At 33.6% G+C, this 15,855-nt stretch overlaps 1 protein-coding gene and 1 long non-coding RNA gene across 2 annotated transcripts; both read right to left on the bottom strand.

The window, feature by feature from the left end:
• Positions 5,438 to 7,081, bottom strand: LOC109345412. Its single transcript, XR_002107412.1, has 5 exons — positions 7,060 to 7,081; positions 6,188 to 6,312; positions 6,000 to 6,053; positions 5,835 to 5,900; positions 5,438 to 5,646 (listed from the first exon to the last, which is right to left on the bottom strand). It is a non-coding gene; the product is annotated as an uncharacterized LOC109345412 (long non-coding RNA).
• LOC109345413 (sec-independent protein translocase protein TATA, chloroplastic-like) lies at positions 10,905 to 13,865 on the bottom strand. Its single transcript, XM_019584398.1, has 2 exons — positions 13,450 to 13,865; positions 10,905 to 11,310 (listed from the first exon to the last, which is right to left on the bottom strand). Exons 1-2 carry the CDS (start codon positions 13,786 to 13,788, stop codon positions 11,176 to 11,178), a joined length of 474 nt encoding a protein of 157 aa, XP_019439943.1. The 5' UTR covers positions 13,789 to 13,865; the 3' UTR covers positions 10,905 to 11,175.

Here is a 15,855-nt window from a genome sequence, read left to right on the forward strand (position 1 = left end):
TAACCAAATTTCCTCAGGGGTCTTAAAAGTTCAATCTCTTAGTAGGGCACCTATTGACGATGTATGTAGTTGTTGAAACAACCTCACACCAAAACTTCTTTGGCAAGTTTTTGGTTTTCAACATGCTTCTATACATGTTAAGTAGAGTTTTGTTTGCTCCTTCTGTAGTGTCATTGTGTTGAGGTGTGTAGGGGGAAATTATTTCATGAAAGATCTCTTCTTTGATGCAGAATTCACTTAATTCATTAGAGGTGTACTCACCTCCACCATATGATCTTAATTGCTTCAATCTTATATCACTATTCCTTTCAACTTGAGCTTTAAATTTCTGAAATTTCTCAAACACTCACTCTTCTTCTTTAACAGATATATCCATACATTTCTTATATGATCATCAATGAAGGTTAGGAAGTATCTATTCCCTCCAATTGAATCTTCTTCAAAGGGACCAAATACATCACTAGAGACTACTTCCAAAGGCTTTTCTGTTTTTGAAGGTATGTCAGAAGCAAACGAGTTTCTTGTTTTCTTACTCACTTGACATTCATCATACAATGTTTTTGGTACTGTGATGAGTGGTAATCCTGTCACATAATTATTTTTGCTTAGTGATTCTAAACTTTTAAAGTTTAGATGACAATACCTTTGATGCCATAACCAAGTGATTTGTTCTACAGTTGCTTGAAGGCACTTTTGCTCACCAATATGTATCTGAACTTTGAAGGTTCTGTTTGAGGAAAGTGGAGCTTTTAGAATCTTCTGATTATTATGGTCAAAGACAGTGAGCATACCATCCTTCATCACCATCTCATAGCCTTTCTCCAATAGTTGACAAAGGCTAAGAAGATTATTCTTCATCTTTGGTACATAAAGCATATTGGAAAGTTTAAGAACCGAGTGCAAAAATGCAGAAAAATAGTGAGAGAAGCATTATTACTAAGTATACAAAAAGAGTTGTTTGGATTGCAAGTTACATCACTTTCATACTTGTAAAGGCAATTCCGCCATTGTTGAACATGCTTCATTATTATTGCAGAATACTTTCTTTCACGGGGTGTGATAAGAAAGGGGATTAGAATCACTTGGAAATGTGTTTTCCAAAGGTGAATAAGGATTAAGGAGTGTGTAAGGTACATAGAGATCTCGGGGTGAGATATTATAATTGCAACTCATAATCTTTAGTGGAAAAATCTCTTGTGATGCAAGAGTACTTGACGTAGCCTTTGATGGGCAAGAAGGTGAACTAGTATAAAAATTATTGTGTATTCTCTTCTCTCTTATCTCTTTGATTTTACTTATTAATTTTTTGCATATATTTTCCACTGCACTTTAACTCTTGATTTTACAGAAAAAGTTGACATTATTTAAAGTCAACTAATTCCCCCCCCCCCCCCTCTTAGTTGCAATATCAGTCTTACACATATGACCTCATCTGATTAGTGAGAGTCATAATTTTGGTCATGTATGCAGAAACAGATTCACTTTCATCCATCTGAAGGAGTTCATGTTGCCTACGCAAGGTTTGTGATCTCACCTTCTTGATCTTTGCAACTCCCTCATAACTTTTCTCCAAGTTATCCTAGGTCTGCTGTGATGTTTCTGCTCCACTTATCTTCTCAAAATTAGCACCATCAATAAATTGATGGATGAGGAACAAAGCTTTATAGTCTTTCTTCTTTGCCTCTTTGTAGAATTCCCTTTGAGCCTTGGTGGCATTATCACCAATTTCTTGATATATGTTTTGTACAATCTCATAAACTTCTTGAAATTCAATGATTGCCTTCATTTGGTTTCTCCATCAATAAACTTCTTGTCATTCTGCAAAAACACCATTCTTTCATTGTTGGCCCTTTTGATCATGGATTCACACAGAATCACATCTTTCCTCGTCACCTTCACAAGTCCCTTTCGTCAAGAATTGATTCACACATAATCTTTACAAAGCTCTTGATACCATTGTTGGAAAGAAAGAAAGAAAGAAAGATTTTAATCGATTTAGACAGTATGTAATCGATTATTGGGGAATGAGAGGACATAGTTGAAATTGAATAATTCTTCGCGCTATTTTTCATTTCAAGCACATTGCCCTTTAAAACATAAATAATTGTCAGTTTAATCGATTATTCAACCTATTAATTGATTAATAAAACAACTATTAATCGATTAACGAAAGTAGCTACATGATTTATACTATTCTCAACACATTTTTATTTTAACATCCATTTGTGTGAGTCACGACCAAGTCGCTCTCCTTAAGACGTTTCGTGGCACTGCCAAAAATATACAAGCAAACTATTACCCACGCCGTCCCCAAGATAAAATAGTCCAAATCTCTGTTATCGAATTCTTACTGTACTGTAAGAACCGATCTCGAATACACCCATCACAATATGGCTACTAGTGTCAATTCTCGAAATTCCCACAATATGGCTATCAGTGCCAATTATCGAAATTCTCCCAATATGGCTATCTGTGCCAATTCTTTTCCCACAATACTGACTACTAGTATCAGTTCTCGAAATGCCCACAATATGACTACCTATGCCAATTCTTTTCCCTCAATACTGACTACTAGTGTCAATTCTCGAAATGTCCAGAATATAGCTAACTGTGTCAAGTCTTTTCCCCAATGCTGACTACCGATGTCAGTTCTCGAAATTCCCACAATATGGTTGTATGTGCCATTTCTTAGTGTCATGGAAAGAAAGGAGGAGAAGTTTACCGGAAATGCATCGGTGGAAAATATGAGGGATAAAGAAAAAGTTGAACTTGGGACAAGAAAATATGAAGGGAGGAGACTTCTATGTATAACTTGAGATTTTTTCCAAGTTCCTCATCTCTCTAATATGGGACTTGGGAGTAGTTTTGTTTCAAAACTCTTCTATGTAGGATTTGAGTGTTTTTTGATTTCACACTCACAACCAAGTTCCAACAATCCTCCACTTGAAATTAAAAAATGATTTTCGAGAATTTTTTGTGGTCTCAATAAGATTATGCATAAACAAATGTGTCATGCGACTTGAACCTTTGTATAGTGAATAAGATCCAGATTTTACTAGAGTGACTCGTAGTCTTGAACTCTATCTTCGGCATCAAACCATACACAACATTTTCAAAGGTGTATTCTGTAAAGCTCGTGCGTTAAAGGTCATGCACGTCTATCTTAGTATAGTGAACGCTCTAGAAATTTATGCCCCCAAATTATATAGGAAGCGGCCCCCACTTCCACATTCACATAGGTGAGTCTATCAAGAGTACTCCTCTAGCCTATGTACTCCACTCTAATTGGAATATATATCTCATTAAGAGTTTAACTCATTCTTACATATGTTGTAGGAATCATGCTTCTCATAATTTTATAGCATGTTCATTCTCATATCATTTTATAACTTGTTATCACTCATTGAACCTGTTTCTTGGGATCTCCAGTCAGTTAGGTCAGGTTACCATCATGAGTGATCCTCGTTCTAAGGGCAATAGTCCCATACTCTTAGAAGTATTATGGACTTTCTCTCTAGCTAGTCCTTTCGTCAAAGGATCTGCTAAGTTATTCTCAGTGCGCACATGATTCACTCTAACAGCTCCTGTAGAGAGTAACTCTCTAATGGTGTTGTGCTTACGACGAATTTGTCGTTTCTTACCGTTATAAAAGCGGTTCTCAATTTTTGCAATAGTCGCGATACTATCACAATGGATCAACGGAACTAGTATCAATTGTCCCATAGGGGAATCCCTACAAGCAAACTTCATTAGTGGATTGAGCTAACATAATGTATTTTATTTTAGACTCTAGATAGTCCATCTCATCATTTATGCCTTCTCACCACAAGTCAACATCCAACGAAGTCAAAACTTCTTGGAGAGTTGATGGATTATCCTCTAATATATAGACCATATAATCATATCTATACTCTCTAACAATTATTGTTTTCTTACTTCTTCTAGGTTCTGTTTCAAACCTTTCATTTTATATCATTATCTTTAACCACAAGTATGTGACTAGTTGATGTGCCTCCACTATTCCTTAATTTAAAAAGAAATTTTGTTTCATTGAAGTCAGTATCGTTAGACTCAATGATCATTTTTGTGTTAAGGTCATAAAACATGTATGCATTGGTGTGTACAGCATACTCAATGAATACACATTCATAAGTTCTATGAGTTTAACTCTCTAGGGTCATATCATCAGAAATGATTTCATGAGCAATTCTATGTATGTCATAGGACTGAGATTCTACTGATTACTAATTTATTATCAGTCATTTGATACTTGAGGTTGTGATAACATCATATATTATTTTTTATCTTAACTTTCTTGATATCATATTTCTTTATTTCTCAAGTGCATACTAAATTAATTTGGCAGACATATATGGGTTGTAGTAATTATAAAGATTCTGTGACAACTCATTCATAATGAAATTCATAAAAGTAATCATTTTCATTCCAGAGAGCTATATTAATAATTAGTTTATCCTTCTTCTTTTTTTCAGCTTTCTCCAGCAGCATTAGAACATTGATTTTCAAAACGTGTGCAACTTTTCTCTTAGTGAGGAAAAATTTCATCTTATGTTGCTAACGTTTGAAATTTGTCCCATCAAATCGAAATGGTTTGTTCACGTCATAGTTGTTCAGTCCAGTAATATTATCTACGAATGTCATTACAGTACAAATGTCTTAAAATTGTTGTTACCGTAGCTTGCAACAATTATAAATTGCACGAAATAATACTTACTAGCTGAGTCACGAGCAGGTCGCTCTCTTTAAGACGTTTCGTGACACTGCAAAAAATATGCAAGCAGACTATCAACCACGTCGTCCCTAGGATAAAACAGTTCAGATCTCTGTTATCGAATTCTTATTGCACTGTAAGAACCAATCTCGAATACACCAACCACAATATGGCTATTAGTGCCAATTCTTGAAATTTCCACAATATGGTTATCAGTGTCAATTCTCGAAATCTTCACAATATGGTTACTCATGCCAATTCTTTTCCCACAATACTAACTACCGGTATCAGTTCTCCCACAATATTGGCTACCTGTGCCAATTCTTTTCCCTCGATACTGACTATTCTCGAAATTCCCACATTATGGCTATATGTGTCATTTCTTAGTGTCACGGAAAGAAAAGGGAAGAAGTTAAATGAAAATATGAGGGAGAAAATATGAGGGAGAAAGAAAAAGTTAAATGAAAAAACATTAAACTTGGGGCAAAAAAATATGAATGGAGAAAACTTATATTTATAACTTTAGATTTTTTTCAAGTTCCTCATCTCTCCACTGTGGGACTTAGGAGTAGTTTTGTTTCAAAACTCTTCTACGTGGGACTTGGATGTTTTTTGATTTCACACTCACAACCAAGTTCCAACAATATCTGATTGGTCCGGAAAATAGAATGAGACACCCTTAGGAACATGTGACCTCATATACCAAAAACACACACAAGTTAGAGAACTTGAATGTGTAGTGTGGTGCTTCATAAAAATAAAAGTAAGGCGTATTTGGAGATTATGTACAGAATATGAAGTAAAAAAAGTAGCACAGTGTTTTCCACACTTATCACCTCTATTGCAGAAAGGGGAATATCAGAGACAAGCTGAGCAACTGTACCTGTTGTTCCCATCCTACTCATGCTTAGAACCTGTTTCAACATTTCAATGAAATTAAATGACATGTAAAAAAGGGATACAGGGTTTTATTTACTTCACCTAATTGGTATAAAGAAATGTAGCTGGTTAAAAATATGTACTAGATTACATAGGAAGAAATTGAATTATAGATTTAGGAAATGAAGAAAATATATTCTTTGATTGTGCATATAATCCATACCTTAACCTGGAGCTTCAGGAACTTCACATATTCCATAATTTCATCAAGCATCGCGGCTCTGTCCGTCTACAGTCATAGTTTCATAGCATATAAGGATAGATTGACTCACATTTTAAGAGTAGATAATTATTACATACATAAAAATTATGGGTGAGTCTAGCCAACCTTATTGATGCTGGGAACTAATTCTTGTAATGACTTCATTCTTTCGCGACGCAACTGCATATACCCGAAATACAGAGGAATGAATAGATTCTAACCCAATGATATATTAATAAGAAACCATATAGTCTGCAGTGAATTGGTTATAAACCATGTTGGTGCAATGTCATTCATGTGAATCCTGTCCTTACCCGTTCAGCAATGCTGTGCGGGTCTGTGGCTTGCCCTCTTCTTGTCGCACTCGAGCGCGAATGCCAGGTGGTTTACGAGGCATAGCAGCAACTGATACCGGAGATTGTGGCTGGTTTTGAAAGGGCTGCAATGAAATCAACAAGTAAACATTATAATAATTTGATACATATCCACCAAAATGAGCATCTTCTTTTCCCCCTCTTAACAGTAGTAAGCAATTTGCAAGTTATTAAGTAAATATTGTTATTTCAATGACTTATAGTGTGGCAACAACCAATGATTTATGTAACCTGTGGCATTGTATAGTAATCCTTTTTAATAGAAGGATGAGAAAGCTAACAATTACTATTATAAACCAAGTTTGTAGAATTACCAAATCCTGCTTTGTGCATTTTCTGCTCAAGGAACCAACTCATCCACAGGCATAAAATTTTCAATATGAATATATCAAATTATAATGGAAATTTCTTCTTACTCACCAGAATCTTGGTTTTTCCTTAGAAATTAGAATAATTTTGTTTTTAAACGTGTTATTTCATTCATTAAATATGAGGACTAACTTCTTTATATTTCATTTTTATATTAATAAAATGAATGAAATTAGAATATTTCTTTAAGAATTGTTAAGTGATACAACTTTAAACTTAATATTTTTTTGGGTACAAACTTTAAAGTTAATATGTTATAATAAAATTGTCTTTATATGGGTTTAAGGTAATTATTGGGCAACGAACAAAAGAAGCCAAATTTGCAGATAAATAAAGATGGTAAAGTTTCATTTATTATTATTATCATTAAGATATAATAGATGAATGAATTAAAGGCATGGGGCAATTTTGTCCATTAAAAATGAATAATAATATTATTATACCTTTTGGTGGTGATGGTGGAGTAGATAGCGAAGTGGGGCGGATATACTGAGCATGAGCAAGAGTAGGAAGAGGATTATGCAGTTTTCCAAACATCATTTGCATATCCCTATCCTGCCACCCAAACACAAACTATATAACATCAACAAAAACAAAATCATTATAAATGTAATTCAATAGAGCTGAAAGATCTCTATATCATTCGCATTAAAATTAACTAAACAGTGACTGTATATAAATTTTATTTTTACTGCATGGCTATTACACTTAATTAACAATTCCAATTTTTAACAAAATACAGTAGCATAAACACATATATATGCAAACAAAGATAAACCATGTGAAATTGAGGTATGTATGTTTGTAAAACTAAGATTATATAAGAGAATGATATATACTTACATTGATTCTTGCTATAGAAGAAGGAGATGAAGATGTGCTATTATTGTTCCTCTTCCCATTATGATTAGGGAATAAAATATTTCCTGATACAAGGAAATAAATTATCTCATCTTGCCAGTAAAATTATGACATGTGTCATGTTTCATCATTTTACAAAATCATGGATTCTTGTTCTTGTTAGTTTTGTGGCATTGATACAATGAATTTATGTAGATTAAGGTAAAAATGAATAGAAGTGATGTTATGGGTGTGGATATTATTAATTTAATGAAAGGAGGGGTCCCTCTTCCTTAAATGTTCTCAAAGATCTTATTCACATTGGTGTTGGAGAGTACGAAATTTAACATCAATAAACCTCCCTCAATCTGGTTATTCTCGTGTATCACAATGATGATATTGGCATGAATATATTCGAACAAGCCTCGTGGATTGCTTCTATAAGAATAGCATAATGAGAACTCGTGGATTACTTCTATGAGATTGACATACAACTCGTAAATTGCATTCCCAAAATTATTTAAATATGAAAAAAAATTAGGACTCGTGCATGTGAGGCACGAGTCCATGTGAGAGAAAAATATATAATATAAACTCATACATATGAGAGAAAAAATATAATATAAACTCGTGCATGTAAGGTACGAGTTTTGTACTCTGTAATTGAATAAACAAAGAACTTATGCATGACAAGCACAAGTTCTACACTACTTTGATATAGCATAATGAGAACTCTTGGATTGCTTCCACGAGATTGGCACACAACTCGTAAATTGCATCCACGAGATTGGCACACAACTTATAAATTGCATTCACGAGATTGTTTAAATATGAAAAAAAAATTAGGACTCGTGCAAGTGAGGCACGAGTTCATGTGAGAGAAAAAATATAATATAAACTCGTGCATGTGAGGTACGAGTCTTGAACTCTGTAATTGAATAAACAACGAACTTGTGCATGGCAGACACAAGTTCTACACTACTTTGGTATAACATAATGAGAACTCGTGGATTGCTTCCACGAGATTGGCACACAACTCGTAAAGTGCATCCACGAGATTTTTTAAATATGAAAAAAAAAATAGGACTCGTGCATTTGAGGCACGAGTCCATGTGAGAGAAAAAATATAATATAAACTCGTGCATGTGAGGTTTGAGTCTTGTACTCTATAATTGAATAAACAAAGAACTTATGCATTGCAAGCACAAGTTCTACACTACTATGGTATATCATAATGAGAACTTGTGGATTGCTTCCACGAGATTGGCACACAACTCGTAAATTGCATCCATGAGATTGTTTAAATATGGAAAAAAAAAAATAGGACTCGTGTATATGAGGCACAAGTCCATGTAAGAGAAAAAATATAATATAAACTCGTGCATGTGAGGTACGAGTCTTGTACTATGTAATTGAATAAACAACAAATTTGTGCATGGCAAGCACGAGTTCTATACTACTTTGGTATAGCATAATGAGAACTCGTGGATTGCTTCCACGAGATTGGCACACAACTCGTAAAGTGCATCCAAGAGATTGTTTAAGTATGCAAAAAAATTAGGACTCGTGCATCTGAGGCACGAGTCCATGTGAGAGAAAAATATAATATAAACTCGTGTATATGAGGTATGAGTCTTGTACTCTATAATTGAATAAACAAAGAACTTGTGCATGGCAAGCACGAATTCTACACTACTTTGGTATAGCATAATGAGAACTCGTGGATTGCTTCCATGAGATTGGCACACAACTCGTAAATTGCATCAACGAGATTGCTTAAATATGAAGAAAAAAATTAGGACTCGTGCATGTGAGATATGAGTCTTGTACTCTCTAATTGAATAAACAAAAAACTTGTGCATGACAAGTACGAGTTCTACATTACTTTGGTAATTTTTAATAAAATTGCACTAGAAACATAATAACCTGGTCAAACTACATCAAACACGTAAATTTTCCGAACAAAGTTGACAGAGTCTTTTGTAACGTGTAAAATTGGATTAGATCTTACAATTTACTAATAAAACATTGATCTGGTGGTATAAAGACTCACTAGATTCACAGAAATACCAAAAGGTTAAGAGTTCATATCTGAGAGTGATAGCTACGAACCTCAAAAATGATGATTAGTTCCTTAACCAAAATGTGAAAAGATATCATTGATAGTACTAAAAAAAGATGACTTATAATTTGAAGTTATTTTAAATAAGTTATTTTTTTATTTTCACGTTAGTCCATTTGTTACTTAGTTCAATTATTGTTAACAAACATGCATGACAGGTCAAGTACAAGAAATTTCAATCTCTTAATTTCGGGCGTTCTTCTTTGCTTAAAATTTGTGATCCACTTTAAAGATAATATAAAGCTATATCACCATTTATCAATTCATTATTACTGGTGACCAGATCAAATTCAAAGAAGACTCGAAAATCGAAAGTGAAGGTTAAGTACAGTCATCACATTGTTGAAACAAGTTTAAATTAGTACACCCGAGATATATAATTAGCCTGTTGAAACAAGTTTATTACCAGGTATTTATAACTTTCCCATTGAATGAAGCTTAATTATTTTGAGTTTGACTTTGGCGACTCCTCAGTTTTCTTCTTTTTGGTCCATTTAAACAGTTAGATGTCAACTTAGTAGACGCAGAGTATAGTCAAAATACTTTCAAATATCACCATGTTGATTGTTTTTGTCAGTGTTGAGTAAATAGTATGAGTCAACATGTTGCCAATGAAACTTCATATTTAATATATTCAAAATTGTTTATTTAACATTAATAGTTTAAGTACTAAGAATTTGGTGAATTTATGCAAGGTATGGAATTCAAATATTGTGAATTAAATAAACAAATGTATGGAGATCTTCATTCCTTGTTTGCGAGTTGAGTTTTGAAGAAATAAGAGAAATGAAAGTGTAACAAGTAATTATCAAGGCAACTCAAAATTGATATAAGAAGAAGATGTATTAGATATAGCTCTTGAATATAAGAGATTCAAGGCCGGTTCAAGTACATAGAGGAATTTTACACAGAAAAATAGGGAAAGAAGGAAAAGAAATTCCTTTTGTAGAGGGAATGATCATATCACTCCTTTTCTACCTACTCATTACATAATCATCCCATTTATTGTTTTTCCTTCTCACACGCATGCTTCTTCTTATAATTTCAGCCTCCACATTGTTAGCCATGTGCCATTGGTTATAACCAATTCATCATTGCCTCTGCTCCCAGCAGAATTTTTGCTATCCGTTTTCTCTTTCTTTCCACGTGTTACAGAAAGAATTTAGAATTATATCGCAAATATATTTCATGTCTCTCAAGCCTTATATTTTCTTTCATTCTACTCAAATCACAACCTTTTAGACCAACTCAAATTAGTTGGTATCCAATACTTAAGAACAAAGAGTCTTACCAAAGTCCAAATAGTTAACTTATACTCATATCTCAAAGTTAAACTAGTTTTGATCAATCAAGTGTATCATTGTTTTCTTTGGCATCTCAGACAATGATGGAATCTAAACAGATATTCTACACATTTTGCATGCCCTTGTAAAGCGCACCTATCTCATGGTTGTTGCCGAGTGAGTGTTAGGTATAAAGGAAAACAAAGAATGTTTATAAAACAAGCAACACATGATGTCACTCCCCAAAGGCAAAACTACTAAACCAACATGGTCAAAATTCAACTGAATATACCTACTAAGTATGTCTTTACATTTCATGCCTTATCCTTAGTACTAAACACCTTAGTGTCTTGCTCTTGCTGTTCATTCACAGCAGTTAGTTCCTCAACAAGGGTCTCCTCTGATGAACTAGGTACCTTTTTAAGCTCGGACTCAAACTCCTTTGCTGCCTACAAGATTCCAAAATCTAATAAATAACCTACTAATCATTGAGCAAAATGTTTAACAGTTAATAGCATTATGTCAAATTGTCCATGCAAATTTTCAAAGAAATTTGTCCTCTTCTGAGCATGATAATGCAAATAGAGTTTGAGTTTATGCAAAACCCATATCTGGATGCAAAACATGAAGATTACTACAAAAGTTAACATCAAAGGTATGGACAATGGAACACAATAGCACTATATGACATTCTCTTTTCCTCAAATAAAGGTCTCTTCCATGTTTTAGAACCTCTTCAGTTTCTTGAATGACCTTGTTTTATTTGTTCCACCCATTTTTATATTATGAAATTTTAGCTCTACAATCAAGTTTTAAACTTGACTTTCCCCAAATGAGAAAACCACAAATAATAACAAGAAATCAAACAAAATAGTCTACCAGTCTACTAAAATTAACATTTTTTTGGGGTATACAGACACTCACGAGTTCGTACCTTAAAAGGATCCATATTACAAGTGTGGAACACTGTGATTACGGAACTATATATCTCCATTTAGGTATTTGAGAGACTTGGAACTCTCCCTTGCTCCCCTTTCCTTTCCAACACGATAAATGAAGGCCATCACACCTCCATTCCCCTCTAACTGTCTTATAACCACTCAACTGCCGACCAACTAACTCCAGCTCTAACCTCTAATAGTTAGCTATTATTATTTCTTTTAATTACACATTTATCATTATGACAAACAGAATGATTCTGATCTCTATGCTATGCTCAGGTATCTAACTTAACCAATACTGGGAAGCTGGTTAAAGCAAGTAGCCAGAAAAAAGAGAGGATAAGAATGAACAGTCAACATATAAACAACTTGGGTCTAAATATTCTTCCTCGTGCTACAGACATTAGCAAAGCAGTTGCCTTCTTCCAAGATCTTTATGTCGTGCTGATTGGAAGAGAATGATTAAGGCATTTGGTGATATATGTAAGGAAAACCTCCTTAAAGATGCTTAATCTCAGTCCAAGTGAGTGAACTCCAAATTTTCAATTATGCCTCAGGTGCATACGGAGTAAGGAAGATTTACTTGATGGCTAAAATGTACATGTCTAACAGAATATAGTTTAGATATCAATTGGCCAAATAATATCAGCAGGAAATCTTCCAAATGGCATCCATGGATCCACAGCATGAATCCACGGATCCCAGTCCCTTTTATGTGCACTTTTGATGGATAAATTATATATCTTTGGGAGTGAAAGGGTCATGTTCCATACTCAAGTTGCCACACACAGTTATTTGCTTTATCAACAGAATTGAATGTGAATTAGTAAACCTATAATGACACAAAACATTGCTAGTTAGCACTGAGTTAGGATCGCTATAGGGTTGATGGTTAGTGTGTGCAGCTAAAAACAAACAAATGAAGCCATTTATGTCAATGTAATACTAAGTGAAAACCATATGTTGAATGTTAATTCATTTGAAATCTTTCCCCTTGACTTGAACAGGGAGGTTCTATCAATTGGTGCTCTCCTCGATGGAACCTCATCAAAGGATGAGCTTTGACGCAATGGTAAGGTCGCTACCTTGTGATCAGAAGGTCACAAGTTCAAATACTCTAAAAAAACTCTCTTCTTCTTTGAGTAAGCTTATCTACATTTATACTCCCCATACTCCACTGAGTGAGAGACTCATGCATGAGTCGTCCTTGAAGGAACCTCCCTCGTCGAGTCAAGGAGAGTCACTCTAAACGAATTAACAATTTAAGATTCACCAAATGACTCCCAATGACTTATTTTACTTCATAAGCAAGTACCATATAACTATCTTGACTAACTACTAGCTAACAATATTTCATATCATATACATATACCATATTACATAATTCACTAGAAAGTTTCGTAAAATTAATATAAAAAGTGACGAACCACGTACTAATTGAACAACCCATACAAGCTAACAATGTCATATACCATTCCTTTCGATAAGAACCAACCAATTCAAGTATTTTCCCTCAACTACAACCCATCTTGAGATTTTAAACTTACTCCTAAACCATCTTAGTAAAATAAAATTATCATCACCAACACAAACTAGTAAGCAAAGAACTCACTAATAGTGGAAACAAGTTTAAAATTAAGTATAAACCTGTTGGAAGCTTTTAATGGTTTTTCCGAAATTCCGACCAACTTGTGGCAAATTCTTGGGTCCAAAAACAACAGCAGCAACTCCTGCTATAACTACTATCTCTGGTACTCCCAATCCAAAAAAGGCGTTGCAGGTGAAAGGTTTGGTTCTTCTGGTTTGGATTCTACTTCTTCTGGCAGTGATACTCATATTTTCAGCTTTCATCAAGAGATTTGAGTTTGTGGCTGAGAAGGATAATTGGGATGAAGAAAAATGAAGACTTTTTGGGAATGGGATTGAAGAAGAAGAAGAAGAAGAAGAGCGAAGGGGGAAGGTAACAGATGCGGTAATGGAATCCATGATTTTGGTTTCAATTTTCTCAACAGAAAGTGTCTTAAGAGATTAGACAATGAGTAAAAAATGTATTCAGAGACAATCTAACACTTTTATACGCCATCATTTCATTACTTTTTAGTTATCATTACTAATCGATCAATAATCTATTAATCGTGAATAAATTTATATATAGATATAATATTTTATATAATAATATAATATATTTTTTACTAACAAGACTTTGGTCTATTGGTATAAAAAATTTACAATCCACTAAATCTAATGATAATCAAAAGATTAAGAATTTATCATTGAAAACTATATTTATTGAGAGGAAAATCATAAACTCTAAAAAAGATTGATATAACAATTCAATCAACAATTCAAAAACTAAAATGCATATCAATAAATAAATCACTATTCTATCTTCTACATCTATACAAACCTCATAACTTATATACATATATTATACCGATTAGCCGTACCGGAGATATAAGTATAATTTTTTAATCAAAAAATGTGTTAAGCATAATCTAAGTTAAGTTAAATAAAATATGAAATATTGTTAAGACAAGTCCAATATTATAGTTGTCAATATATATTCATTACTTTTTGTTCATTAAAATATAACATAAGAGTGATATAAACATTGACTTTTACAAAATTTGGATTTGACTTCACGATATATCATATTTTGTTTAACTTAATTGCATTTATCACATTTTGTTGTTCAAAATATCACACTTATTTCTAATGCAGAAATAGTCAGTGTAATATATGAATTTAAATAGAGATGGTTTATGTAGGTACAAAAGAGAGATGATTTATATAATTTCCTAAAACTCATGAGTGTAATTTACTCTAACTACTTTTACTTATACAATTTGTTCAAACAAAATGTGTCATATGGTGGTGAATTATATTTTAGAAGAGTAGTATAAAATTAAAACTTTAAGCCACCACCCTTCCTATTAGGACGAGCATGGGTGAGATTGTGACGAGTTAAAGTTTGTCCTTACTCAGCCCTAAATATTTGTCGGATCATTTTTTTGAACCCAGACCCGATCCTAGACCCGAAGCTAACCCGGCCCTAAATTTCGATTGAGTCAACCTTTAAACTTGAACCTAGACCCGTTCAAATATAATGCATACTCATTTGGGATAAAGTCTTCTTAATATTATTTATTATTATGAATATGTAATTTAACATATAAAATGGTATATATAAATATATTATTAATCATGTATATAATGAAAAATTAGAGAATCAATAATATTTTCAACCAAAAATGTGGCACTACTCTATACACATTTGAATAGTGACACACACAAACATAACGAATGAGTGACCATGAGACAGGTCAGGACGAATCTTGGTTCATACCTGACCCTAAATATTAACGGATCTAATATTTAAACCCAAACCTAACCCTTGACCGATGAGACCCAACTTTATTTGTGTTCGATTATGATCGAGTCATACTGAATGAGCAAGTAGGGCCGAGTCCTCCTCACCCCTACTTGCTATGCACGTTTCCAGTATGTTCCACGAGGTACGGCACTAGAATATCACATTCACATGTAAGAAAAACCAATTACACCAACCTGGTTTATTGAGAAGAAAAATTACAACATAAGACTCGTGTATAACCGCATGTTCTGTAATTCTTCTCTGCTGCCATGTATTTGATGGCTAACTTCAGGGGTAGCAATGGGTAAAGCTTGCATGGGGTTTATCTATTTCACCCCATTCTCGTTAAATTGTGGTGAATTTTAGAGTAAAGATGATGAAATATTAAATCTCAAACCCAACAGTTCTAAGAAAACCTACCAACTATTAGGAAAACAACCCAGTGAGAGAGTTTAGGTTTGAATTGGAGGTGAGTATCAACATTCTCTAAGCAACATTAAACAAGTGGTGGGAGAGTTGAGATTCAGGTTCAATGTATAACAAAATTTTCATATCTGCATTGGAACTTTATGACAAAAGTACTCTAATGTAGAAACGAGTGTAGTTTCTCATCACAATTACTCGATCTAACTAAAATTAATTTTTTTGTTTACTATTTTTTAAATAAAAACCTTTATAAT

This window comes from Lupinus angustifolius, chromosome LG04 (genome assembly GCF_001865875.1).
Source record: "Lupinus angustifolius cultivar Tanjil chromosome LG04, LupAngTanjil_v1.0, whole genome shotgun sequence".
Lineage (NCBI taxonomy): Eukaryota > Viridiplantae > Streptophyta > Magnoliopsida > Fabales > Fabaceae > Lupinus > Lupinus angustifolius.

Coding starts and splice junctions, on each gene's coding strand:
- LOC109345413 (XM_019584398.1), bottom strand. CDS start 13,788: ATGGATTCCATTACCGCATCTGTTACCTTCCCCCTTCGCTCTTCTTCT. Junction 11,311..13,449: donor CCATTAAAAGCTTCCAACAG/GTTTATACTTAA, acceptor GGAATCTTGTAG/GCAGCAAAGGAGTTTGAGTC.